This window comes from Geotrypetes seraphini, chromosome 1, assembly GCF_902459505.1.
Source record: "Geotrypetes seraphini chromosome 1, aGeoSer1.1, whole genome shotgun sequence".
NCBI lineage: Eukaryota > Metazoa > Chordata > Amphibia > Gymnophiona > Dermophiidae > Geotrypetes > Geotrypetes seraphini.
The window spans coordinates 27,861,273-27,886,851 of record NC_047084.1 but is presented as its reverse complement, the minus strand read 5'-3'; the positions used below and the strand labels follow the sequence as shown (position 1 = coordinate 27,886,851).

Sequence of the window (25,579 nt, the reverse complement as noted above, 5' to 3'; positions counted from 1 at the left end):
CTCTGTCAATCAAAGGCCAAGTCAAATGGGGAGAGTATGCATGTAGCACTGGTCATGGACCCACAGTGTTGGGAGCAGCAGTAGTACAAAATGTTTACAGCCAAAAGGTAACTGAGTCAGCTGCCTGTACCACATGCATTTGTTTTCTCCCACATATAGGAGCTGTATAGTCTAGTGGGGAGGGGGGGGGAGTTGTATATAGTAAGGTACTGAGAAGGGAGAGAGAGGAAGACCTAAGTGTGGCAAGGAGCTGAAAGTAAGGAAGAAACAGGAATCCATAGACAATGAGCAGCACAGGGAACATTTGCAAGGTAAGGAGCCAGGGCACATAGGTGATGTTTCCAGGACAAGAGCCTAGAGCAGAACTAACAAAAAGCAGAAAAGAGGAGGTTAAATTCCTCTATACACAATAGAATGAAACTGTGGCTGGTACACAGGAAAGAGTTACCGTATTTTTCGCTCCATAAGGCGCATTTTTTCTCTACCCAAAAGTAGGTGGAAATCTCTGTGCATCTTATGAAGCGAAGATATAAAATTTGTACCCCCCCCCCATGCAGCTGCACCACCTTTCTGAATATTGCCCGCCGCCACAGGACCACCTTTATAAAACAAACACCTCACCTGCCCACACCACTGCCATCCCTTTTTCAAACAGCCTGGTGGTCCTGTACCTTTTTAATCATACCCCTCCTGTACCTTTTTTTTTTAAACCCCGTACCTTTTAAAATTCTTCCTTCCCTCCCTCGACGGCTCCATACTATTTCAGGGCAGCAGGCACACGAGTCAGGAATGCGGAGGTCAGGACTAAGCTTTCCACGCTCCCACTTGGGCTTGTGCCGCTTTCTGAATGGCTGGCGGCAGTTCTCACGGGACTCGTGAGAACTGTTGGCAGCCATTCAGAAAACAGCACAGGGCCAGGAGGGAACGCGGAAAGCTCGTGCCTGACCTCCATGCCCCTGACTTTGCAACTGCTGCCCAGAAATAGTTTGGCGCCGTCTAGGGAGGGAAGGAAGAGTTTTAAAAGGTACGGGGTAGTCTTATCCGCCTTGCTTGCAGTGTTTTTTTTTTTTTCTTTCTTTCTTTCTCTCATTTCTCTTTCTTCCTCTATCTTTTTCTACTTCGTTTCTTACAATGCAATTGGAGGGGGGTCTGGGGGTGTGGAGGGACTTTGGGAGGTGTGGGGGGGTTAGGTTATTCTTGACGTTTCATGTTTATTGTATTGTTTCTCTGAAAGAGTGAATTAGGGGATTGGTTTGAGGTCTTCTTTGTTTTTGGCATCGAGTCTTTTACATTGGGCCTCATTGCATTTGTTTCTGAGGGTTGGGGGGAGGGGGTTGCGTGCTCTGGGGTGAAAACAAAAAATGAGTGCCAAGATTTATCCTATACAGTTTTTTTTATATTTGGTTTTCTGTTGTACTCAATAAAACCTTTTTTTAAAGGTACAGGGTTAAAAAAAAAAAAAAAAAGGTACTCGGTGGGGTATGATTTAAAAAGGTACGGGGGTGTTTAAAAGGTACAGGGGAGTATGATTTATAAGGTATGGGGTGTTTAAAAGGGTACGGGGTATGGGGGATGATTTAAGGTACTGGGGAGATACGTGGGGGTATGGGGATGATTTAAGGTATTGGGGGTACATGGGGGGATGATTTAAGGTATTGGGGGGTACAAGAGGGGTATGGGACCTGCCTGCCTGCCACTAGGCCTGCCTGCCGTGTCCCAGCCTACCACTAGACCACCAGAGGGGAGACAGGGTGCAGAGCCTAGCAAGGAGAATTTGGTTCAGAATGGGGGTTTTTGTTTTCCTGCTCTAAATCTAGGGTGCGTCTTATGGTCAGGTGTGTCTAATAGAGTGAAAAATACGGTACTCAATGCCAGTAGAGAAATGGAAATAGCAGGGGAAATTCATGGGTAATGACTGGAGGAACAAGACAGAAGTGGTTATCTGTCCACTATGCCATCTCTCTATAAAACTAGACTTTAAAGCTGGTGGTGCGGGGGAGCAGCCAGACACTTTTGATGCAATATAGGCATGTCAGTTTCAGAAATCCCTGGAATGCTGTTACACTGTGAAGGGGCCTGGACTCTGTCCTCACCTTTGTTTTAAAATTTGGAGAAGACCCTGGTGCAACTTTCAGCACTTCCAAGTTTGTTTGTTTTTTAAGTTCATGAGTCCTCTTCCTGTCCATAAATACATTTTTGTTAACCTAAGTATACACCTTGGGCTTGAAGAAATGAAGAAACATGCCAGAAAATCTGACTGCCTGGATGAACCACCTCTCTCTAGATTCAAGGTTGCCACTGGAGCATAGTGTTCCAGGAAAGTGGTGTTTTTGCTTCCCTCTTCCTCCAGGCAGTTTAGATGTGGAACAAACATCAAGAGAAGGAGAAATTAGATTCTTACCTGCTAATTTACTTTCTTTTAGCTTCTCCAGACCAGTAGAGGTTAATCTTTATGAGTGGTCCCTGTTTTTGGCCGGACAGAGCTTGGGTGGGCCCTGGAGGAGGGGACGCCAAAGGAGAAGAGGAAGGTAAAGCCACATGGGGTGCGGAGGAAACCCCACTCCCCTCCCCCCCCCGGGCGCACACGGGACCCCCAACTGCCTGAAAAAGACTCTGCACAAAGAAAAAATTCAAATAAGGGGAAAAAACCCCAGGGGTCCCTGCTGAAACCTGCCTCTGTGTTATCACCCAAGAGTGCTAAAGGAGCTTAAGATAGAAATCGGAGAACTATTACAATCCCTAGCTAACTTGTCAATTAAAACCGGGCAAATACCAGACAACTGGAAGATAGCGAATGTCATCCCAATCTTCAAAAAGGGATCGAGAGGAGAACCGGGCAACTATAGACCTGTGAGTCTTACGTCGGTTCCTGGGAAGATGATTGAAGCACTAATAAAGGATAGCATAGAGCAACACCTGGAAAATCACAACCTGATGAGAGCCAGCCAACACGGCTTTAGGAAAGGTAAGTCATGTTTGACTAATTTACTTCAATTTTTTGAGGAGGTGAACAAACAAATTGATAGCGGTGAACCGGTGGATATAATATACTTGGACTTCCAGAAAGCGTTCGACAAGGTTCCCCACGCAAGGCTTCTGAAGAAACTACAAAGTCATGGAATAGAAGGAGATATACTAAGATGGATAAGCAAATGGTTAGAAAACAGATTGCAGAGGGTGGGCATAAAAGGGAAGTTCTCGGACTGGGAAGAGGTGACAAGCGGTGTACCCCAGGGATCGGTTCTTGGGCCTATCTTGTTCAATATCTTCATAAACGACCTAGAAGATGAAACAACAAGTAATTTAATCAAATTTGCAGATGACACAAAACTATGTCAGGTAGTTGGGTCACAAAAGGACAGAGAAGAACTTCAGAGAGATTTGAACCAGCTAGAGAAATGGGCGGAAAAGTGGCAGATGAAGTTTAACATAGAAAAATGCAAAGTGATGCACCTGGGTAAGAAAAACAAGGAACATGAATATAAAATGTTAGGTGTGACACTGGGCAAGACCGAACAAGAAAGGGACCTGGGGGTGCTGATAGACAGGACCCTGAAGCCGTTGGCTCAATGCGCAGCGGCAGCAAAGAAGGCAAACAGGATGTTGGGTATGATAAAGAAGGGAATCACAAGTAGATCGGCGGACGTCATCATGCCGCTTTACAGAGCAATGGTCAGACCACACTTGGAGTACTGTGTCCAACACTGGTCTCCCTACCTAAAGAAGGATATAACCCTACTGGAGAGGGTGCAAAGGCGAGCCACAAAGCTAGTTAAAGGTATCGAGAATTTGAGCTACAAAGAACGCCTTGGAAAACTGGGATTGTTCACCCTCGAGAAGAGAAGACTGCGAGGAGACATGATAGAGACTTTTAAAATACTAAAAGGATTTGACAAAATAGAGCAAGAAACATCGTTATTCACATTGTCAAATGTGACCCGGACAAGAGGTCATGGGCTGAAACTGAGGGGCACAAGGCCCAAGACAAATATAAGGAAGTTCTGTTTCGCACAACGAGTGGTGGACGCTTGGAAAGCTCTCCCTGAGGAGGTCGTGATGGAGACCAACATTCTGGAATTCAAGAGCAAGTTGGATACGCACCTTCTTGCAAATCACACTGGGGGATACGAGTAAACAAGGTTTCTCAGCAGAGAACACCTAGCTTGGCCTCCGCGGGTGCGGGTCGCCGGACTGGATGGTCTGATCCGGCGAAGCCATTTCTTATGTTCTTAATACAGGGGGAAAGTCACCTGAGGTTGCAGACAAAATAGAGGGGCCAGACTGAGAAAATGGCAAAGTTCCCGCCAAAAATGCTCCATACGCAATTTAGCTAGAAGAAAAGTGCCGGTTAGTGCAAAAATACAGTAAATTGACAGGGAAGCAACCCTGCAGATCGGCACTACCTCAGGATTTTTTTTTTTTTTACAGAACAGACTCCAAAGGCTCTCGAAGCAATATGCCTTGCTTGATTTAGAGGGCAAGGCATACTGCTGAGGCTCCTCTAAAAAAATGTGGGGAGGTGGAGGAAATGGGAGGAGGGACCCCGCTCAAGACCCACTGGGTTTGACCCTCCCCCGAGGTCGTACAGACCCCCAAAACAGGGCCCACCCAAGCTCTGTCTGGCCAAAAACAGGGACCACTCGTAAAGATGAATCTCTACTGGTCTGGAGAGTGCTAAAAAATATAGGTAACTACCTAGGAGACAGATGTATAGAAAATAGGAACTGGAGAGGTATGAAGGTTGGGCAAGTGGAGAAACAACTTTGTGAAAAGGTTTGCGCTGTTCACGTCTGTGACTAATTGAACCACTGGAAACAGGTAAAATATACAAACTAAGACTGGGTAAAAAAGGAAATGGGGGGGGGAGAGATGAAAACTAAGCTCTTACCCATAGTAGCTATTCTCTGTGGTCAGTAGGATTCAGTCCTGACAATCAGGTGAAACTAGGAAAGGCTGGTTTCCACCAATGTTTTTTGGTCACCCACCCCCCTTTTTGGCTAAAAATGACCTGTAGCATGTAAGACTTGCAATCCTACTTGTCTTTTGTGAAAACCAAGTTATTTAGGCTATAAGTGGTATATAAATACTGTATATACTCGAATATAAGTTGATTCGAAAACAAGTCAAGACCCCCCTTTTTCCCCCAAAAAAGGAGGAAAAATGGTTGATTCGAATATGTCAGGCGGCTTAATATTCAAGTGTCCTGCCCTATCAGGCTCTGCACCCAGCACCTTCCCTGCCAAACTCTGCACCCAGCCCCCCTCCCTCCATCCCTCCCCTATCAGGCACTGCATCCAGCTCCCTTCCTTCCTCTCCTCCCCTGTCAGGCTCTGCACCCAGCACCCTTCCTTCCTTCCCCTGTCAGGCTCTGCACCCAGCACCCTTCCTTCCCTTCCCTGTCAGGCTCTGCACTCAGCACTCTTCCTTCCCTCCCCTGTCAGGCTCTGCACCCAGCACCTTCCTTCCTTCCCCGGTCAAGACTCTGCATTCTCCTTCTCAGGCTCTGCCCTCTGTCTCCCCCCTCCCTGCCCCATCTGCATACCTCTGCCAATCTCTGGTGGAGGTGCAGCGGGCAGGAGCAAGCTTTCTGAACTCCTGCCCCACTGCTAACCGGCTGCACGGATCCACTTTATTCATCTCAGCGATATGAGCAGCAGTGCGATTTGGCACCGCTTCTTGGCGCTGAGCGGCTTCCTCACTGGCTCCCGCGAATTCTCGCTGCACCTCCACCAGGGATCGGCAGAGGTATGCAGATAGGGCAGGGAGGAGGAAGGGGGACAGAGCCTTGTGGTGGCGGCGTTAAAAAATTCTGGGAGGGGGCACTGACCCGAATATAAACCGGGACCCCCATTTTGTGGCCAATTTTTTGGCCCCAAAATCCCGGTTTATATTTGAGTATATACGTACTTAAATAAAATAAAATATTAGGAAGTATCATAAGATAATTGCAATTGTCACTGCGGCTAGACTAGCATTAGCAGCAGTGTGGAAACAAACTGAGGTTTCTATCCGCTCACAAGGGTTATATAAGATTGAGTGTTTTCCGTATGTCTAAATTGATTGCCATGAAACATCACAGAATGGGACTTTTCTTGAAAATATGGACTCTCTACATTCAATGGTCTGAGAAAGGATTGAATTAGTAAATATGAGTGTAATCCCACTCTTTCCACCTTATGAATAATAATGAGATAGCAGGGGGAGGGTTTGTTCATATTATATGCAAACCATTTAACATTGTATCAAAGAGTAAGGATACAAGAGATGTGAGCAATTTCAATTTTAAAAAACCTCAAAACAAGTTATTTACCTGAAGCATGTATTCTCCATGAACTGCAGGATTCAAACCCTCATGTATCTTCCCACCTCAGCTAGGAACTGTATACATACTAAGGAGACTCCACATGACAACAGCACAGAAAAAGGCTGCATACACTTGGCTGGATCTCCAAAATGCTTTGAGAAGTTTCCTGAAGCTATAAAAGCTTTTTCAAGCTCCAGGCCCTGTCACCTAACATCACCTGTTTATAAGAACTTGAAAATTGCTGTCCACTAAGAATAGCTTTGTCTTTCCTTTTTACCCCCCCCCCCACCTCCAAAAAATATCAGGTCTCATACCAAAACCAGAAACAGTTACATTGGTCCTCTGCAAAGAAGGTCAACCACCCCCTGCTTTACATTTCATTAAAAAATATTTATTTATAGACCATCAGTCCAAAATCCTAGATGGACACAGCCAAACATGTGAAATAATGATCAAAATCATTTCTTTATATTTTTAGTTATATTCATATTAGCTGCTGAAAAAAAGTGATATAGCTGATAAAATTAAAAACAGTTTTCCAAATCTGTAATGAACTTTGGATGCACGTGGTTTCCAATACTCTTTGGAGGTTTCTTCCCTTCTCATGTGACTAAGGATGTTCTCTGTGGTTTATTTTAAGGTCGCTTTGAAAGCCTTTTTAAAATGTAGTATACGCCTATTCTCATTTGTTTTGCTATGTGAACAATCTTGACTGACTTGTCAAGGAGAGGTTCTACAGCTTTTAAATAAATAAAATACAGTGGTGCCTCGCATAACGGCCGCCTCGCACAGCGAACGCTGCGCACAACGAACTTTATGTCTTGATTCGTACAACGGACTTCGTTTCACACAACAAAGTCGCCCGAGCTGCATCCTTCCGGGGTTCCTGCGGGGTTGGATCGCAGCGGGGTTGGTCGAGCCGCGAGGGTAGTCTCCTTCTCCTTACCTGCCCTGTCGCAGCACACATCCGAACGGAAATCTTCCCGATGTCAGCGCTGACGTCGGAGGGAGGGCTTAAGCAAAGCCCTCCCTTCCTCCGACGTCAGCGCTGACATCAGGAAGACTTCCGGTCGGCTGTGTGCGGCTGCGGCAGGGCAGGTAGGAAGAAGGCAATGGCGAACGAAAGAGGGGGGAGGGGGCGGTCCGCCCCGAAGAATGTGCACAGCTGGTCAGGTCCCCCGATTGACCGACAACAGGCCCGGCCGACAAACCTCCCTGCCCTGTAGCCGCGAATCTAAATTACCTCTTACAGCAGCTTCAATAATCCAGCTGCTGTAAGAAGGTAATTTAGATTCGCGGCTACAGGACAGGGAGATTTGTCCGACCGGGCCTGTTCTGTTGTCGGTCGGGTGCAAAAGCGCCACAAAGGTGGAGGCAGGGAGGGAGGAAAGGTGGAGTGGAGAAGAAAAGACGCTTAAGGGGGGAGAAGGCCGCTGAAAGCACATGTTGGAGCAGGGGATGAGAGGGAGGGAGAGAAGGGGAAATATTGGACAAGGGCAGAAGGGATGCTAAATCATAGGGTGACAGGCAGAGAGAACAACAGGAAAAAGAGTGGAAGCAATCTTGAACCCTGAGGGTGAGGGCAGAGAGAGGTGGTGAGATGATTGATCATGGGGAGAGGGACAAAAGGGAATAGAGATGGGATAGGAAGATAGTGGAAGTAAAAGGACAGGGAGATGTATGTTTTTAGATGTATCTAAATAAAAATAATAACAAAAAATTTATCTTTTTTTATGTCATCTTAGCATATTTTATGCTACAGAACGAATTATTTTTTTTAACATGTATTGTTATGGGAAAACGCGTTTCACATAACGAACTTTTCGCATAACAAACTTGCTCCTGGAACCAATTAAGTTCGTTGTGTGAGGCACCACTGTATTACCATTTAACTTTGATGAACACTAGTAAAAGGTAGATTAAACAAATGCAAGAGCAAATTCAATTTCTTACATCTTCAAACTTTGGACACTGGTAGTTCCACCCGCAGATCTGATCATTTCCTGTAAACATGTTCATTGACATCATGCAGATGGTGAGCGTTACAGTGCCCACGATGACTTCCCACGGGTGAGAGGCAACAAAGAGCCCATGCAGGCGGAAGAGTCGAGACAGCATTTTCCAATTTTGCTAGCTATACCTAGGGAAAATGCATAAGTTAGGAGACATTATCTTAGAAAAAAAGGCCCACAGGTCTCGTTTGTAGAATATTTGTACCACAATCCAACAAAAATTTAAAAATCAATGGTAATAGAAAAGGATCAAATGGTCTACCCAGTTAGCCTATTTGTATCTCACTACCATGCAGTATATAGTCCTCCTCCATCACTTAAATTCTGTAACTGGGCACATCCAATTAGGTGCCCAGAGGGTGGTAGTGGGAGCATATTCTATAAAGAATACTAATGTAACTGGATATTGCTCAAACCTTTTGATATCCCCTCCTTTCAGTTTTTTCTGATTTCTCATCTATAAGCATCTCATTTGGTCAGCCTCTCCAAGATGGAAACATCATTATCACCATGTAGTGGCCTAGTGGTTAGGAATGCAGTCTTAGCACCCTGAGATTGCAGGTTCAAGCCCAGCGCTGCTCCATGTGACCCCAGGCAAGTCACTTACACTCCATTGCTCCAGGTACATTTGTCAGATTGTGAGCCCACCGGGACAGACAAGGAGAAATACTTATCTCAATGTAAACCGCTTAGGCTAAATATAATACATAAGCTTGTCAGATTTTCAGAATGTCCACAAGGAGTATGCATAAGACAGCAATTTTAAAAGATTTCCCCCCCCCCAAAAAAAAAATAGACGCAGTATATACAATTTTCAACTCATTAATATTTGTTGTGGATATCTAAAAAAACTGAATTGAATGGGTAAGTCCTGAGAACTGGGTTGAAAACCCCTGATCTAGAGAAAGCAAGCATACCTATGGCCTCTAGCCTACCAATAAAGAAATATTTATAGTACTATGGTGGCGGCAACAGGGACTAAAGGTTTTAACAGTTAGGATTCCAGCTCCACATCCAACTTGTGTTTCAGTCACTTCGGTGACCACTACTCATAGACAAGAAAATTCCCAGACTGCAGTAATTCCTAAATATAAAGCCAAATAAACCTTGAAAATGTCAAATTTGGTCTGGGCCTTTCCCCCCCCCCCCCCCCGTGCACCCTGAGATGTGCCGGGGAGGGGCCTATGGCTCTGAGTAAGGCTCCTCCTATAAGCATCTCTCCCGCTGCTGGGGGGGGGGGGGGCAGGGGTGCTTATTCTATGCATGTCCCAGTCGCTATCACCAACGATCAGTCCATGCAAATTTAGCTGCCTGTTGGATTTTACCACGAACATTTGAGAATCTTCCCCATAGAATTCCTATGAACATTGGAGCTGTTACCACTGTGAGCAGCATTAAAAAAAAGCTAGTGCGGTTTGTAAAAGGGGAGGGGAGGGAAAATAAATTTTCCATAAACATCTGGGCTGCCTTTATTGTGCTAGGAGGGTGGTCTATAAATCCTTAGCTTTTTTCCAGTCATATTTATTGTTTTGTTTGCCTTGAATTGAATGAAGTTGTGAGCAGAGGAATTTTTTTCTTACTACCTTTTTCTGGTTTATTCATTAGGAAATACTCTGGATTACATAAAGATGTAAGAAATGAACCTTCCAGTTGTTGCTGGTCATATCACTTCTCAAAGAACCATTTGGGGCTCAGAATTGCATTCTTTGAATTGTCAGAATTACTTAAGTTTTACTACAGTTAAACCCCTTCCCCCACAAAGGACAACATACACAGTATCATTTCTATTTACAGTATTTCCCCAGCTCTTAATATGCCATACATTTTATCAAAGATATATGGGTCACAAAGCTCTGCCATTAGACTTTCTCAAGACATTCACAGCTTGCTTTTTTTTGGGGAGGGGGACAGCAGAGGGAATATTTAATTTGTCTTTTATCAATTTGTTTTCTTATAATTACAAAAAAATCAGAGCACTGGCTCCAGAGGAGTATAAAACTGCACAATGTTGTCAGTCTGTAACTTCCAGAACCATAAAAAAGAAAGCATGGGGGTCCACAGAGATTCTCGTTTTAACTCCCGCAGACCTTATGGATCCCGCTCACTACACGTTATTTTCATTTTACCCCCTCAAGCGGGATCCTTGTGGTTCACAAGAGTTAAAACAAGGATCCGTACAGTAAGCAAGATCTGTGAGGTCTGCAGGAGTTAAATAAGGATCCCTGGAGACCCCACGCCACGGCCTCTTTCTTTTTAAGGCCATGCACTTTTAGTTCTTTAGGGTCTGCATTATTCTGTTTTAACTTCTACTTTTCCTGGCTTCTTTTCTGTTGGTGGTTGGGATTGCTGGTATAGAATACTGGAGTCTCACTCTGGTTCTCCCTTTTGTTGTGCTCAGCTTTTCTACATCCCAGTATCCAGAATATCTTCTACCTGGAGACCCCACAGATCCCGCAGAGCTAAAGTGCATGGCCCTAAAAAAAAGCAGCAGTGACAAGGGGTCTGCAGAAATTCTCGTTTTAACTCCTGTGGACTTCATGGATCCTGCTCACCCCCAAGGTGAGCAGATTTTTTAAAGGGGATGCAGTTAAGATCCTTGAGGTGCATGTTTTACCCAGTCCCTAAACAGAGCAATTACTGACCATATGAATACAAAACAATTTTCTACTGAATTTGCATATAAATTGTCATTTAGTTAATTTTTTTTATTCATAACCAAGACCCCTGCTCAGTAAATTTGATATGTGCAATTAGCTCTAAAACAACAGAACATGGCAAGAGAGCTTACATAACTGACTTTGAACAAAATCTGGTATCAGGTAGTGCATTTCAAGAATCACCTTTGATTTTTTTTTTTTTTATGAATTATCCCTAAATGTTATTTTAAGAGACATGAAACAGTCTATAATACAACTCCATTTGACTTGGCTGTAATACAGCAATTTCAATTGAGCATTATAAAATTCCAAAATAACCGTTTACAATTTTTTTCGTAAGATTTCCTAATACAGTAGTAAGTGCGCTCTTCATCATTTTCTGCCCTATTACATCAAACAGGAAGATAATCGGACAGTCTTATTCAAATAATCTCACTCTCTGGTAATCTGTATAATCTGGAAATTTAGAATTATAATTTCGACACTTATTGGAAAAATCTAGGTGGACAATCACTGTATCTTTTTAGTTAACTTTAAGGTAGGATGAGCTCGATAAAAAGAATAGAGCAGACAGTAAAGACCTTATGTACCGTGCACGTTCGCTATCGGATTTTCATGTTTACTGCGGCCATTTTCATCACATAAATCCGAGGAAAGTGCGACTGGGTATATCGTCCCGGATAATTCAAAAGGAAGGAAACATGCAGGCATCTCTATAATGATCAAAACTCGAGAAGCATGGACTCACCTACCAACAGCCTGCTATCAGTACAGGACCCACGAAACAACTGTACGAGCAGTCGCCACCCGCCCGTAGGTCTAGAGTAGGGCCGGGCACGCGCACGCCAAAGGGCGGAGACGGGCAGTGACAGTATCGCTCGGGACCTGTGCCAGGACCAATCCAGGACGCTGTCGTCGCCAACGTCACGGAAGTTTCCCCGGCAACCTGTCGGAGCGCTTCAGTTTTCGAGAGGAAATCGGAAGGGAAACGCGTGATCTCGCCATAGCCAAAGAGCCAATGGTTGTGCTGTGCTTCTCGTGTCCTCTGCCGCGCCATTGGTGCTAGGTGGCAGAAGCGCTGAGGACACCTTAAGCACACACGGAATTATATCCTTCGCGGGTACTCTTAAAATCATCCGAAAAGGCTTGAAACAGCAACACTGCCTGATAATATATTTTCCAGTAGATAGGTGGGTTCTCTCCCAATGATAGCGAGCCATTTGCAGAAGGAATCCACTTCTGATTTTTTTTTTCTCTTGACACTCCTTCACAGGGAGCTCTGCTGCCACCTGCAGTTAGTATCCTTTGTATTGTACTGCTGTGGTGGTCTGAGGTTTTTTGTTATAAATAAACAATTACAAAAAAAAAGAGCTCCATCAACAACAGGTGAAGTAGGCCCACTCATGGGAGTTTTCCCAAGTATGAACAGTTCTGCTCAAAGTAACATAGGAACACAAATACTGGAAAAGCCAACAAAGCATCAAAGGAGCCCAGATAGTATTCTGTATGAACCCAAACAAATACGGATATCTGCAAGGCCCCAAAGGTCAGACTGCCATCCAAGTTACTACTTGAGGAAGCATATACAGCAAGCAAACTGTAGATAGGTGCAGGAAGGCCAGGGCAGGAGTTTAGAATGACTCACCTATCTACTGGAAAAAATATCAAGGTAAGGACATAAAGCACAGTTACTTACTGTAACAGGTGTTATCCAGGGACAGCAGGCAGATATTCTCACGTATTGGTGATGTCACCGAAGGAGCCCCGGTACGGACCACTTTAAAAGTGCATTGCCAGTTTAAGTCTTTAGAAAGTATCGTGATAGCCAGAAGCGCGCGAGTGCCTTCACACCTGTGGTCATGCGGTCCCAGTTAAGATAAGCCAGCTAAGAAGCCAACCCGGGGAGGTTGATGGGTTGTGAGAATATCTGCCTGCTGTCCCTGGATAACACCTGTTACGGTAAGTAACTGTGCTTTATCCCAGGACAAGCAGGCTGCATAGTCTCACGTATGGGTGACCCCCAAAATAACAGAATGGGATGGTGGGAGAGTTGGCCTTTTAAGAAAATAAATGCTGTAAAGACAGATTGGCCAAAGTGCCCATCCTGTCTGGAGAAAGACTCCAGACTAGTGAGAACAGCGCACCAGAATAGTGCGCTGCTCAATATATGGCGTTCCTTACCTTCTAAAAACGACTCCTCCATGCTCCCCTCCTCTCCATCAGCTGATGTCCTAGTAAACTTCTTCAGTGGAAAGGTCATCACCTTAAGAAGCTCCTTCCCGCCTGCAGTCTCCTACAACTCTCTGGTGTCCGCCATTCCCAACCCTACCCCAAATGTCTATCCCAAATCCTATCCCAGTCAACAGATCCTGGACTGCTTTTGAGCAAGTATCCGAATTGCAGGTCCTTAAACTCTGCCTGAAACTTAAATCCTGCAACTGTACCTTGGACCCATTCCCATCCTACCTATTTGAGAAAATTCCCACACAGGCCATCTCATCTCTTACCAAACTTAAAAACTCTGCCCTATTATCGGGCCTTTTCTCCCCAGAAATGGGACATATTGCGTTGACCCCCCCCCCCCCTATTGAAAAAAGCTGACCTGGATCCCTCCACACCATCCAACTATTGCCCAATAGCAAATATTCCTCTCCTAACCAAATTGCTAGAGTCTATCGTATCCTCCCAACTCTCATCCTACCTGGAAAGATTCTCTATTCTCCTACCCTATCAATATGGCTTTAGACCCAACTTCAGCACTGAATCCCTTTTGGCCTCACTAATCTCTAAGGTTCAACAACTTCATTCTCATAATAAATTCGCTGTTCTCCTTCACTTCGACCTTTCTGCAGCTTTCGACGTTGTCCATCATGATATTCTAGTCTTCCAACTCTCCGAGATAGGCATTAGCTCTACAGTCCTTGACTGGTTCTCGAACTTCTTACGTTCCCGTTCTTACACCGTTACCAAGAATGGCATCTCATCCTCCCCATGGAAACCGACATGTGGAGTCCCACGAGGTTCCCCCCTATCTCCTATTCTTTTCAACATTTATATGTCCTCCCTGAAACTCCTCCACCTATCCCCCCTAGAAATACTTTACACTTATGCCAATGACATCCTGATCCTCCTCAAGACCGACTCGAACCTCACTAATCTCGCAGCGAACATCTCCTCATGCATAATGAATCTCCAATCTTGGGCCCTCACTGTACAAATGAAACTGAACGAGTCCAAAACAAAACTACTTTGGCTCGGCCCTAAATTAGACCAACTTCCCATCTCCATCCCATTGTCCTCAGGATCCTCACTTCAGTTGGAGTTCTCCAGCAAAGTTCTGGGCATCATCATTGATTCCTCACAATCCTTCAATGACCACCTCAATTCCTTGATAAAAAAATGCTTTTTTAGCCTTCACATGCTGAGGAAAGTGAGGTCCTGCTTCCATCAAAAACACTTTGCCGTCCTCGTACAAGCCACCATCCTTTCCAGATTGGACTATTGCAACTCTATCTACTTAAGCCTAACAAAGAAAAGCCTCCATAGACTCCAACTAATCCAGAATACCGCGGCTAAGCTTATCTTCTCAAAAAGTAAATTTGACCATGTCTCACCACTCCTGTCCAAGCTCCACTGGCATCCTGTAATCTCCAAGGTCCACTTTAAATGTGCCTGCCTAACCTTCAAGATCCTTCAGGGCATCCTTCCTCCTTTTATTCCACTATCCTGGAACTCCTCAAATCCAAATTCCACAAGATCCGCCCAGAAACTAAAATTATCCTTCCCCTCTTTAAAAGGCATATCCCATTTTGGTAAACTAGGGTCTTCCCTCCACTTCAGAATCACTGAGCTCTGGAATAACCTTACCTCCCCACTTCGCAACTTGAGCTCCCTTCAACTATTCCGTAAGCATCTGAAAACTTGGCTATTCTCTAAAATGTAACTTTTCTTTCCCTCTCTGGTACACTAAGCCCTCTTACCTCTCTTTATACTTACTTCTATAATTCCATTGGAGTTCCGTTCTATCCCAACTCCTGTAAACCGTGCCGAGCTCCACATTGTGGAGAAGGTGCGGTATATAAACCCAAGGTTTCGTTTAGTTTAGTTTAATGTATGAACTGAGAGCCAGGTGGCAGCTTTACAGATTTCCTCAATGGGAGTAGATCTGAGGAAAGCAACAGAAGCTGCCATACCTCTAACTTTATGGGCTGTGACACGACTCTCCAGTGCCAGACCAGTTTGAGCATAACAGAACAAGATGCAGGCAGCCAGCCAGTTGGAAATCGTTCTCTTGGAAACAGGATGTCCCTGCTTGTTTGGATCAAATGAGATGAACAGTTGGGGAGATGTTCGATGTGATTTGGTGTGGTCAAGGTAAAAAGCCAAAGCACGTTTACAGTCCAGAGTGTGCAAAGCAGTTTCTCCTGAATGAGAATGAGGCTTTGGAAAAAACACTGGTAGAACAATTGATTGATTGAGATGAAACTCTGAGACAACGTTTGGTAAAAACTTTGGATGCATGTGCAGAACCACTTTGTCGTGATGGAAAACAGTGAAGGGTGGATCTGCCACCAATGCTTGTAACTCACTAATGCTCCTGGTAGAGGTAAGAGCAATAAGAAAAACAACTTTCCACGTGAGAAACTTAAGATGAGCTGTATCCATAGGTTCAAATAGCGGCTTCGTCAAATTGGAAAGTATCACATTAAAGTCCCAGACAACAGGAGGAGGCTTGAATGATGGTTTAACATTGAAAAGACCTATCATGAATCTGGAGACCAAAGGATGAGCAGTAAGAAGTTTTCTCTCAACTGGCATGTGAAAAGCAGTAATAGCGCTGAGATGGACTCTGATAGATGTAGATTTGAGTCCAGAGTTAGAGAGAGAAAGTAGATAATCCAATACCAATTCCACTGCCAAGGAACTTGGATCTTGATGATGAAGAAGACACCAGGAAGAAAATCGAGTCCACTTTTGCTGGTATCACTGTCGAGTGGCTGGTTTCCTGGAGGCATCAAGGATTTGTCGCACAGGCTGAGAAGGATGTACATCAGAAGAAGTCAGCCCGAGGGAAACCAAGCTGTCAGGTGTAATGATTGCAGGTTGGGATGTAGAAGGGATTCCTGATTCTGAGTAAGCAGAGTAGGAAATACTGGAAGAAGTATTGGTTCTTGGAACTGAGCTGAAGTAGAAAGGAGATCCAATGTGCCTGGGCCACCAAGAAGCAATGAGGATCTTGGTGGCTGCCTCTCATTTGAGTTTGACCAGAGTTCTCAACATGAGAGGGATTGGAGGAAATGCATATAGAAACAGGCCTGTCCAATCCAGGAGAAAGGCATCTGCTTCCAGACAGAGAGGAAAGTCTGGAGCAAAACTGGGGAACTGGTGATTGTGAGGAGCCGCAAATAATTCCACCTGTGGAGTGCCCCATTGAGAAAAGATGGACTGGAGTTTTGCAGAGTTGAGAGTCCATTCGTGAGGCTGAAGAATTCTGCTGAGGTTGTCTGCTAGGGAATTCTTCTCCCCTCGAATGTAGACAGCCTTCAAGAATAGATTGCGAACTGTTGCCCAAGTCCAGATTTTCTGGGTCTCCTGACACAACAGGAGAGAACCCGTGCCTCTGTGCTTGTTTATGTAGTACATTGTTACTTGATTGTCCGTGCAAAGGAGGAGGACTTGGGGGCAGAAAAGATGATGGAATGCCTTAAGGGCATAAAACATTGCTCTGAGCTCCAGGAAATTGATGTGAAATTTTCGCTCCGTGGCGGTCCAAAGACCCTGAGTCTGAAACATAGAAACATAGAAATAGACGGCAGATAAGGGCCACGGCCCATCAAGTCTGCCCACTCCAGTGACCCTCCCTATCTATCTTTGCGGATAGGTCCCACATGTCTATCCCATCTGGCCTTAAAATCTGGCACACTGCTGGCCTCAATAACCTGAAGTGGAAGACTATTCCAGCGATCAACCACCCTTTCAGTGAAGAAGAACTTCCTAGTGTCACTGTGCAGTTTCCTGCCCCTGATTTTCCACGAATGCCCCCTTGTTGAAGATCGTTCATATGTGCCCTCCAAGCATTAGAGGATGTATCGGTCATGATGACCTTGAAATGAGGGGGTAAGTAGAATAGGAAACCTCTGCAGAGATTTGAGGAGGTCATCCACCATCAAAATGACTGCAGGAGAGATGGTGTTACAGATATATGCTGTGAGAGACAATCCGTTGCTTGCAACCACTGAGATGCAAGGGTCCACTGAGGATTGTGAAGGTGAAGTCTTGCCAGTGGAAGCCATGTGGCCTACAGGACCATCATGTGTCTTGCTGAGAGGGACTGTAGAGGAAGCAGCTGCTGACAAAGGCGAATGAGAGCCTGAAGGCGATCCTGAGGAAGAAATGCTCTCATGAGAGTGGTGTCTAGGATTGCCCCAATGAACTGCAGACATTGAGTTGGAAGAAGATGTGATTTGGAGAAGTTGACTTTGAATCCTAGAATCTGAAGCAAAAAAATGGTCTGAGATGTTGCTTGGACCATTTCCTGAGAGGATACAGCCTTTATCAACCAATCGTTCAGGTAAGAAGGCTTTGTGAGCAGCGAAATGCGACCACTACAGTCAGGCACTTCGTGAAGACTCTGTGAGAATATGCCAGGCCGAAGGGAAGTACCCTGTATTGGTAATGACAGTGATTGATTTGAAAACGGAGATCCTGTCTGGAAGCCGGATGAATTGGGATATGCGTGTAGGCTTCCTTGAGATCTAGGGAGCATAGCCAGTTGTTCTGATTGATGAGAAGATAAAGCAGGGTGAGGGACAATATCCTGAATTTCTTCTTGACTAGAAATTTGTTGAGAGCTCTGAGATCTAGGATGGGTCTCAGTCCTCTGGTCTTCTTGGGAACTAAGAAATAATGAGAGTAGATTCCCTGGTTCTGCTGATTAAGGGGAACTTCCTCTATGGCATTCAGCAGGAGAAGGGATTGAACCTCCTGCAGAAGAAGGGAGGACTGTGCAGAGTCCAAAGCAGACTCCCTTGGAGGATGGTCTGGTGGCATGGTGTGAAAATTGAGAGTGTAATCCTGACAAATGATGTTGAGGACCTAGAGATCTGATGTAATGAGCTCACAGTGATCTATGAAGAATTGAAGACGACCTCCGATAGGTTGAGGCATAGGCTGTAGAATGTTGATATTGGCCATGCTATGAAGGAACATGTCAAAAAGGCTGTGTTGATTTCTGAGAAGCAGCCTGTTGTTTCTGCTGATGTTGATGTGGTTGTTGCTGTTATCTCTGTCTCATGGGTTGAGACTGGGGTTGAGCTATAGGTTTCACAGCAAACCTTCGTTGATATGAAGACTGTTGTCTAAAAGGACAAGAAGGTGGAGGCTTCTCTTTGGGCTTTACTAGAGTGCCCCACCTGGTCTCGTGGGCAGACAACTTCTGAGTAGTCGTGTCCATAGAAGCTCCAAAAAGTTTGTCCCCCAAACAAAGTGCATTTGCTAGCCGGTCCTGGTGGTTAACATCGAGCTCAGACACCCGAAGCCAGGCAAGGCATCTCATAGCAACAGACATTGCTGCCGCATGAGAGGTATGCTCGAAGGTATCATAGATGGATCTAACCATGTACTTGTGGAGGTGGAGCAAGTCAGAAATAAAATGTTGAAAAGCAGGAAGCTTACGATCCGGGAGGTACTTCTGGAACGTGGCCACTTGTTTTACGAGATCCTTCATATAGAAGGAAAAATGGAAAGTGTAGTTACCAGACCGGTTGGCTAACATGGCATTTTGATATAGACATTTGTCAAACCAGTCCTTAGCCTTGCCTTCTCTGCCAGGAGGTACAGAGGCATAAACACTCGCCCTCAAAGCTTTCTTTAAAGTGGATTCGACTAGAAGAGATTCATGTGGAAGCTGAGGTTTATCAAAACCTGTAATAGGAACCACTCTATAAAGCGAATCTAACTTACAAAGAGCTACCGGGATGGTAAGTGGGGTTTCCAGGTTTTTATAAAAACTTTCACTGAGAATATCATGTAGGGGAAGTTTAAGTAACTCCTTGGGTAGCTGATCGTAGTCCAAGGCATCCAGGAATTGCTTAGATTTTTTTAGAATCTGCCTCCAACGGATGGATAATGTCTCAGACATCTCCCTGAGAAATTTAGCAAAAGAAGCTTTTTCAGATGGTAAAGGAGCCTTTTGAGAAGAATGGCGAGTAGAATCTTATTCTGAAGAACCCTCCTCGTCAGAGAGTAGAGGTTCTTGTTCAGAATCCCCCCCAGAGATCTGAATCTCTAGTAGTTCGGGGTCGATGTTGAGCACACAGTACCGAAGGCTCCAGATGCTTGGACTTCCGTAGTGCTTTTCCAGATCCCACTGACAGTGTCTCAGGTGATGTTTGTGAGGAAGATAATCGGCGTTGATGAGTCTTAGGTGCCGGTTCCCACACCAGAAGCATCGCCACTACTGGAGACTCTTGAGCAGGAGTAACTGGTGTCAATGGAATGGACCGGCATCAGAGGAGTTGATGTCGACATGGGAGTCGGCAAGAGCAGCTGGATTTGCTCCTTTAGTTCCTCTCACAGCAATTCTCTAATCTGCTGCTTAAGAGTGAGCACAGGAACCGCTTGCTTTTTAGCCGATACCTTCGGTACTGCTCTATGCTCCGGCGATGAGGAGGCCGATGTTGAGGCACTCACCGAAATCAGAGCAGAGTGCTTTTTGGGTCTCCTCGAGGTCAGCAGGAATTAACTCACTGCTGCAGTGACCTGAGGACCCGAAGGGGTGGGGGAAGGCTTCATAGCCGGCTTACCCACTGCATGCGACACCAAAGATGGCTCTCCCGATGTCGAGAGTTGCAGTGTCGATTTAGACGGCACCGCCGACGCTGAGACTGATGTCGACTCTCCTTCCATGCTGGTGCTGAAAAGGAGTTTCTGCTGGATGAAGTGGTTCTTAAGTGTCCTCTTTTGAAGCGACGAACAGTGGGAACAAGTCTCTGAATGGTGCTCAGGCCCCAGACACTGGAGACACCAGCTGTGTGGATCAGTTATTGAAATGGGGCGAGCACAACATTGACGGGAACACGACCTCGGATGGAACATTGACGGGAACACGGCCTCGGCAAAACCAAAGCCAAGGTGGAAGAGTAGGCTCTGCCGAGCTGAACCCGTGAAAGGGAAAAAGTAAAAATTTTTACTTCTTTTTTTTTTAAACAATAAACAATAAAGAAAAGAACAAAAACTGACTAAAAATTCAGAGATCCATGAGAGCGGGAAGGCAGCGGAAAAAAAATTTCAATGATCGTTGAAGAAACGTGTCTTCTTAGCTCCGCAGACACTAAGAAACTGAGAGACCGCGCAATCACGTCGGGCGGGAAGGCACTTGTGCATGCGCGGTTCAGGCTATCACGAACTTTCTAAAGACTTAAAGTGGCAATGCACTTTTAAAGTGGTCCGTACCGGGGCTCTGTCGGTGATGTCACCCATGTGTGAGAATATGCTGCTTGCTTCTCCTGGGATAATCTATTTTTCTAGTGCAATAGATGAGTCATTGTAGACAAGTGGAATGTACCAAAGTAGTCCCAGAAATCTAGGGTGGGCTGATTGCGCTGGCCCTCAAACCGAGGACCCAAAGGCAGGGGACCTGTCGTGCCACCACACCCACTCTGTAAAATTTGGCAAAGGTTTGCAGACTGGGCCAGGCAGCTGCTCTGCAAATCTCTTCTGAGGAGACTGACCTAGCTTCGGCCCAAGAAGAGGCCACGCTACTGCAGAACGCACCTTTACAGAAACAAAGACTGCTTTCCAGAAACAATGTAGGCTGATGAAATTGCTGTACGTATCCATCTGGAAATTATGGCCTTGGAAGCGGGAGCACCCCACTTACAGGAAAGCATCAGCATAAAAAAATGGTCTGAGAGTCGAAACTTGTTGGTGACCTCCCAATAGCGAAGAAGTACCCTGTGGGCTTGCTACTTAGACCCTGTGGGTTGAAGACAGGCGAACACACTTCTTGATTAATATGAAAAGCTGAAACTACCTTTGGCAGAAAAGAAGGAACAGTGCAAAGGGAGATCCCAAACTCTGAAATCTTCAGAAAGGGCTCTCTACAAGAGAGAGCCTAAAGATTCAAGATACATCTCGCCGAAGTGAGTGCGACCAGGAAAACTGCCTTAAGCATCAAATCCAAGAGGGATGCATCTTGGAGAGGCTTAAACAGAGCTTTGAAAGAGCAGAACAGAAACACTCCTTCCGGCTCGTGTGCAGGAGGGAAAAACTGTCGAAGAGAAACTCCAGCAACAGTCTCTTAGAATGGACAAATTGGAGAAATCTGTGGCAGATGGGAAGATTACTACTAATTTACAACTTAAGGATAAAGTTTTACTTGCTAGGAAAATTGAAAATTTGGAAAATGCTAATAGGAACTTGAATTTGAGACTTTTAAACTTTCCTGTTTCCAAGTTTCAATCTCCTAGGGATCTATTTCATTCCTTTTTGAACACTGTTTTGAAATTTCCTGAAAATAACATGCCACCATTACAAAAGATATATTACTTAAATTTACCAAAGGAGGATAAAGATAAAGGGAACGCTATACCGGGAGAATTGGATTTCACTGGTATGCTGGAGACATCGCAAGAAGATTTATTGATTAGAGCTACTTTATTGGTAACTTTTGTCTTTCTTCAAGATAAAGAAGCAATTCTTCGTCTATTCTATAGGACTGAAAAGGTGGAATTTCATGGATTCAAAATTTCTATATTTCCTGATGTATCTAAGTGGACACAAGCCAGACATAAGAAGTTTTTGGTTTGTCGTCAGTCTGTTTTGAGCTTAGGGGCAACTTTTCAATTACGTTTCCCCTGTAAATGTTGCATTACTTATCAGAGTAATAGATATATTTTTTATGAACCCGATCAACTGCAGTTTTTTCTTGAAGGTAAAGTAACCACAAGAATTCCAGATACCTCCATGGAATCAACCCAGCAGGCCATTAGTTAAATAACTCCAACTGCACTCTGTTATTTGTATTGTATTAATTTAGTTTATTTCTTGAAACCAACTACCCTTGGAAGTGATTGATTCCTTCTCCTCTCAGATTGTGGACTTTACTCATAGTTACTATGTGGCATTATTTTATAATTAATATTTGTTTTTCTTATTGGATTGTTATATTTCCTTCAAGTACTGATTGACATGTTAATTTGTAAAAGTATAAATTAAAAAATAAATAAATAAATAAATCCCCAGACAACAAAGGTATAGTTGTTACTGAGGTGACACTGCATAAAGTCATCTGCCTTGACCTCTTTGAAAACCCATGGAATATAAATGATAATTAACATTTTTTCTGCATACAGTGTGCTTTGTGTTTTCTAAAATTTTATTGTTGGTAGATCATTTTGACTTGGCCACGAAGGTAAGGGGGAGGGAGGGAGAGGAGCTGCTAAAAGACATCTAGTAATCCTTGCAGGCTTGTCTGTGCAGGGAATTATTTTTGTAAAATCATGTTTTGTTATGTGACTAGCATTATTTAGATTTTAATTTCTATGAATGAATAGAATGAAAATGATATAAAATTGCTTGCTTGTTTTTATGTGCGTGCACTGAAGAGAAGTGGAGAGAGACTGGGCTGAGGAAACTGAAGGGAAATTGGGAAGAGAGAGTGGGGAGAAGACGTTGATTTATAAATTGACAATTGTACAGAATATTGTTTCTTTTTATACTTTAATATAATAAGTTCAGTATAAAACTATTCGAGGCTTGTGTGGATGGGATCAGGTAGTTTGTGGGGATGGTGACCGACCTCACGGGGATAGGGGAGGGGGGATGGAGACAAATTTTTTCCCCGTGTCATTCTCTAGGCTCTGCCACGAATCGATTTCGACCACGTGCGGGTGAGCGGGGTGTCAGTCTGGTTGACGTAGCCCTCGTAACGCAAGAAGGCATGGGGTATGGCTCTAAAAAAAAAAATCTTAATCATTGTACTGCTGTCTTTAATTGAAATCTCTGCGATTGCGTCTAGTATATGAAGGGCATGCTGCGTTGCACTCAGTAAGGAATATTTTCTCAAAAGTTTGGGCACTGGCACCGTCAACAAGCATGAAACATGTAATGGTGCACATAAAAACCGTTCCAGGTCAAACCAGGTTGGTAAGTCTTGGGTACTAGGGTTAATCCAATAGGCTCCATATTTGGCCAATGATGCGATATAATAAAAGTGAAAATCTGGTACATTCAAACCCCCATTAATTTTAGAGGCTTTCAGCTTGTCGAGAGCAATACGAGGTTTTTTGTTATTCCACACAAAGTCAGATATTTTCTTATTCAACCAATGAAAAAATTTCTTCTTGCATAAGGAGGGAAGCATTGAGAGGGTATAGTTTATCTGAGGAGTAAGGGTCATTTTGATAGAAGCTATTCTGCCCCACCATGAAAGGAAGAGTGGAGACCAACGAGACAGGGTGTTAAGAACTAAACTTTTAATTTTAGATATGTTTAGATCTTGAGTTTGAATCAGATCTTTATGTATTAACACTCCCAAGTATTTTACAGCTCCGTGTGACCACGTGAAGGGAAATTGGGCGAGATCTGAGGGGTAAATGAGATCATTAAGAGGGAAAATTTCTGATTTTTCCCAGTTAACTGAGTATCCAGAAAGCTTGGAGTAATGAGAGACAATATTAACGAGTGAGGGAAGGGAAGCAACAGGATCTCGGATAAAGAGGACATCATCAGCGTATGCTGCTAATTTGATATGACAATAAGTGGTTTCAATTCCTGTTATTGTTGGGCATTGTCGGATAGCAGAGAGGAGAGGTTCCAACGCTAAGTTAAATAGCAGCGGCGACAGAGGGCAGCCCTGGCGAGTGCCTCTATGTAAGGAGAATTTGTTGGAGAGAGAATTATTAATTAAAATGCGAGCTGTGGGTTGATGATATAAAGTTTTAATCCAATCTGTATAGAACGGGCCAAAGTTGTACCACTTTAAAATTTGGAATAGAAAAGGCCATTCAACTCGGTCAAAGGCCTTTTCGGCATCTATGGCCAAACCGATTACGGGATCTGAGAGTGTTTTAGCATGGGCATTAATATGATGAAAGAGGCGTATATTGTCTCCTATAAACCTTTGTTTAATAAACCCCGTTTGATCTTTGTGAATAAGAGAGGGGATCACTTTGTTGAGTCTCAGTGCAAGAAGTTTTGCCATGATCTTGTAATCTAAATTAAGAAGAGAAATGGGGCGAAAGTTTTTAACCAAGGTAGGGTCTCTGTCAGGTTTGGGAATGACTACTATAGTGGCCTCAGTGAAGTTGAATTGTTTGTCTGGATCAGAGTGGAGGAATTCATAGTAAGAAAGAAGATGAGGAGCCAGAAGATTACGAAACTGCTTAAAAAATTCATTGGTAAACCCGTCAGGACCTGGGGCTTTGCCGGTAGGCATAGATGATATTGCGGCTTCTATTTCAGATACAGTAATGGGAGAGTCCAGTTTCAATTTCACAGAGTCCGATAAGGTCGGATGAACCAAAGAAGCAAGAAAAGAGTCTATCCCCGATTCTGAAGCAGAAAAATCAGATTTATATAAAGTAGTATAGAAGTTTTCAAACTGAGAAGAGATCAGAGACCGGGTTTTAATCATCTGCCCCAATGGGTTTTGAATGGCTGTGATATGTAGGCGTTTGGATTTAGTTTTAAGATATCTAGCCAAAGGGCGTCCCATAAGGTTGTCTCCCATATAATGTCACTCTTGTCCATTTGGAATAACCCCAAAATCCAAATCAATAGTAAATCTCTTTCATGGAAAAGGTGGCAGCGGGCTGGTTTGTGGTCTCTCCATCAGATAACCACTCTCACTTCGTTTGTTCCCTTTGTCACAATTTGCTCTACTTACTCATTGTCTCCTTCTGCTTACTCACAGTGGCTTTCTCTTACTAAGACATTATCTTCTATGTCTATACGCTTTGATTATATGACATCCATTCAAACTTTGTATCACTGGTCCACATTGGCTATATCAAAAGGTAAAGCGATATCTCTCTTTTATAGTATTCTAAGAGATCACTCTTTCACATTTTCCTCTCATTCCATGAAACATTGGGAATCTATGCTCACTTACTGATGTTGACTGGGAACTCTTCTGGTCATCGACAAACCGACCTCTTTTATCATCCAGAGTCTCACAATCAATGTTCTTCATTATGTGGAATGCGGTATGGACACCCTTTCGGATGTGGAAAGCTAACCTAAAACAAGACTCTATATGTTGGAATTGTATGAAAGAAGCTGGGACTCTTGATCACATGCTTTTCCACTGTGCTAAAGTTCATTCCTTTTGGACGTGCATTTGGGACACCATAAAGTCTATTACCAATTGTTCAGAAGAAATTTCCTTTGACATTATAATTCTCCGATCCCAACACCCTTGTTTTACACAGTCTAACTGTCCTCCTAAACTCATTGATGCAATGTTTGTGACTGCCCTTATGCACATCTTGAAAAATTGGAAGTCCTCTTCATTACTAAACTATACCTTTTGGTGGAATTCTTTGAGCATGTATCATAAATTTGAATCATATGCTTATGAAAAGAAAAATATAATTCGACTTTCC

The 25,579-nt window shown here is 44.0% G+C and overlaps 1 protein-coding gene across 4 annotated transcripts in view; it reads right to left on the bottom strand.

The window, feature by feature from the left end:
• The window catches only part of HMGCR (3-hydroxy-3-methylglutaryl-CoA reductase), a 145,594-nt gene that overhangs the window by 104,582 nt on the left and 15,433 nt on the right, over window positions 1-25,579 (bottom strand). For 2 of the 4 annotated variants that reach the window (XR_004537928.1, XM_033929296.1), the window contains exons 1-2: window positions 11,722-11,868; window positions 8,258-8,444 (exon numbers count right to left, since the gene is read on the bottom strand). Coding sequence is in view for 3 of the 4 variants with exons in the window: in XM_033929296.1 (XP_033785187.1) it covers window positions 8,258-8,422 (165 nt within the window). In the remaining variant the exon portion in view is untranslated. Of the gene's footprint in view, window positions 1-8,257; window positions 8,445-11,721; window positions 11,869-25,579 lie in introns of those variants that run through there. The other 2 variants (XM_033929297.1, XM_033929298.1) reach the window with 2 other exon arrangements.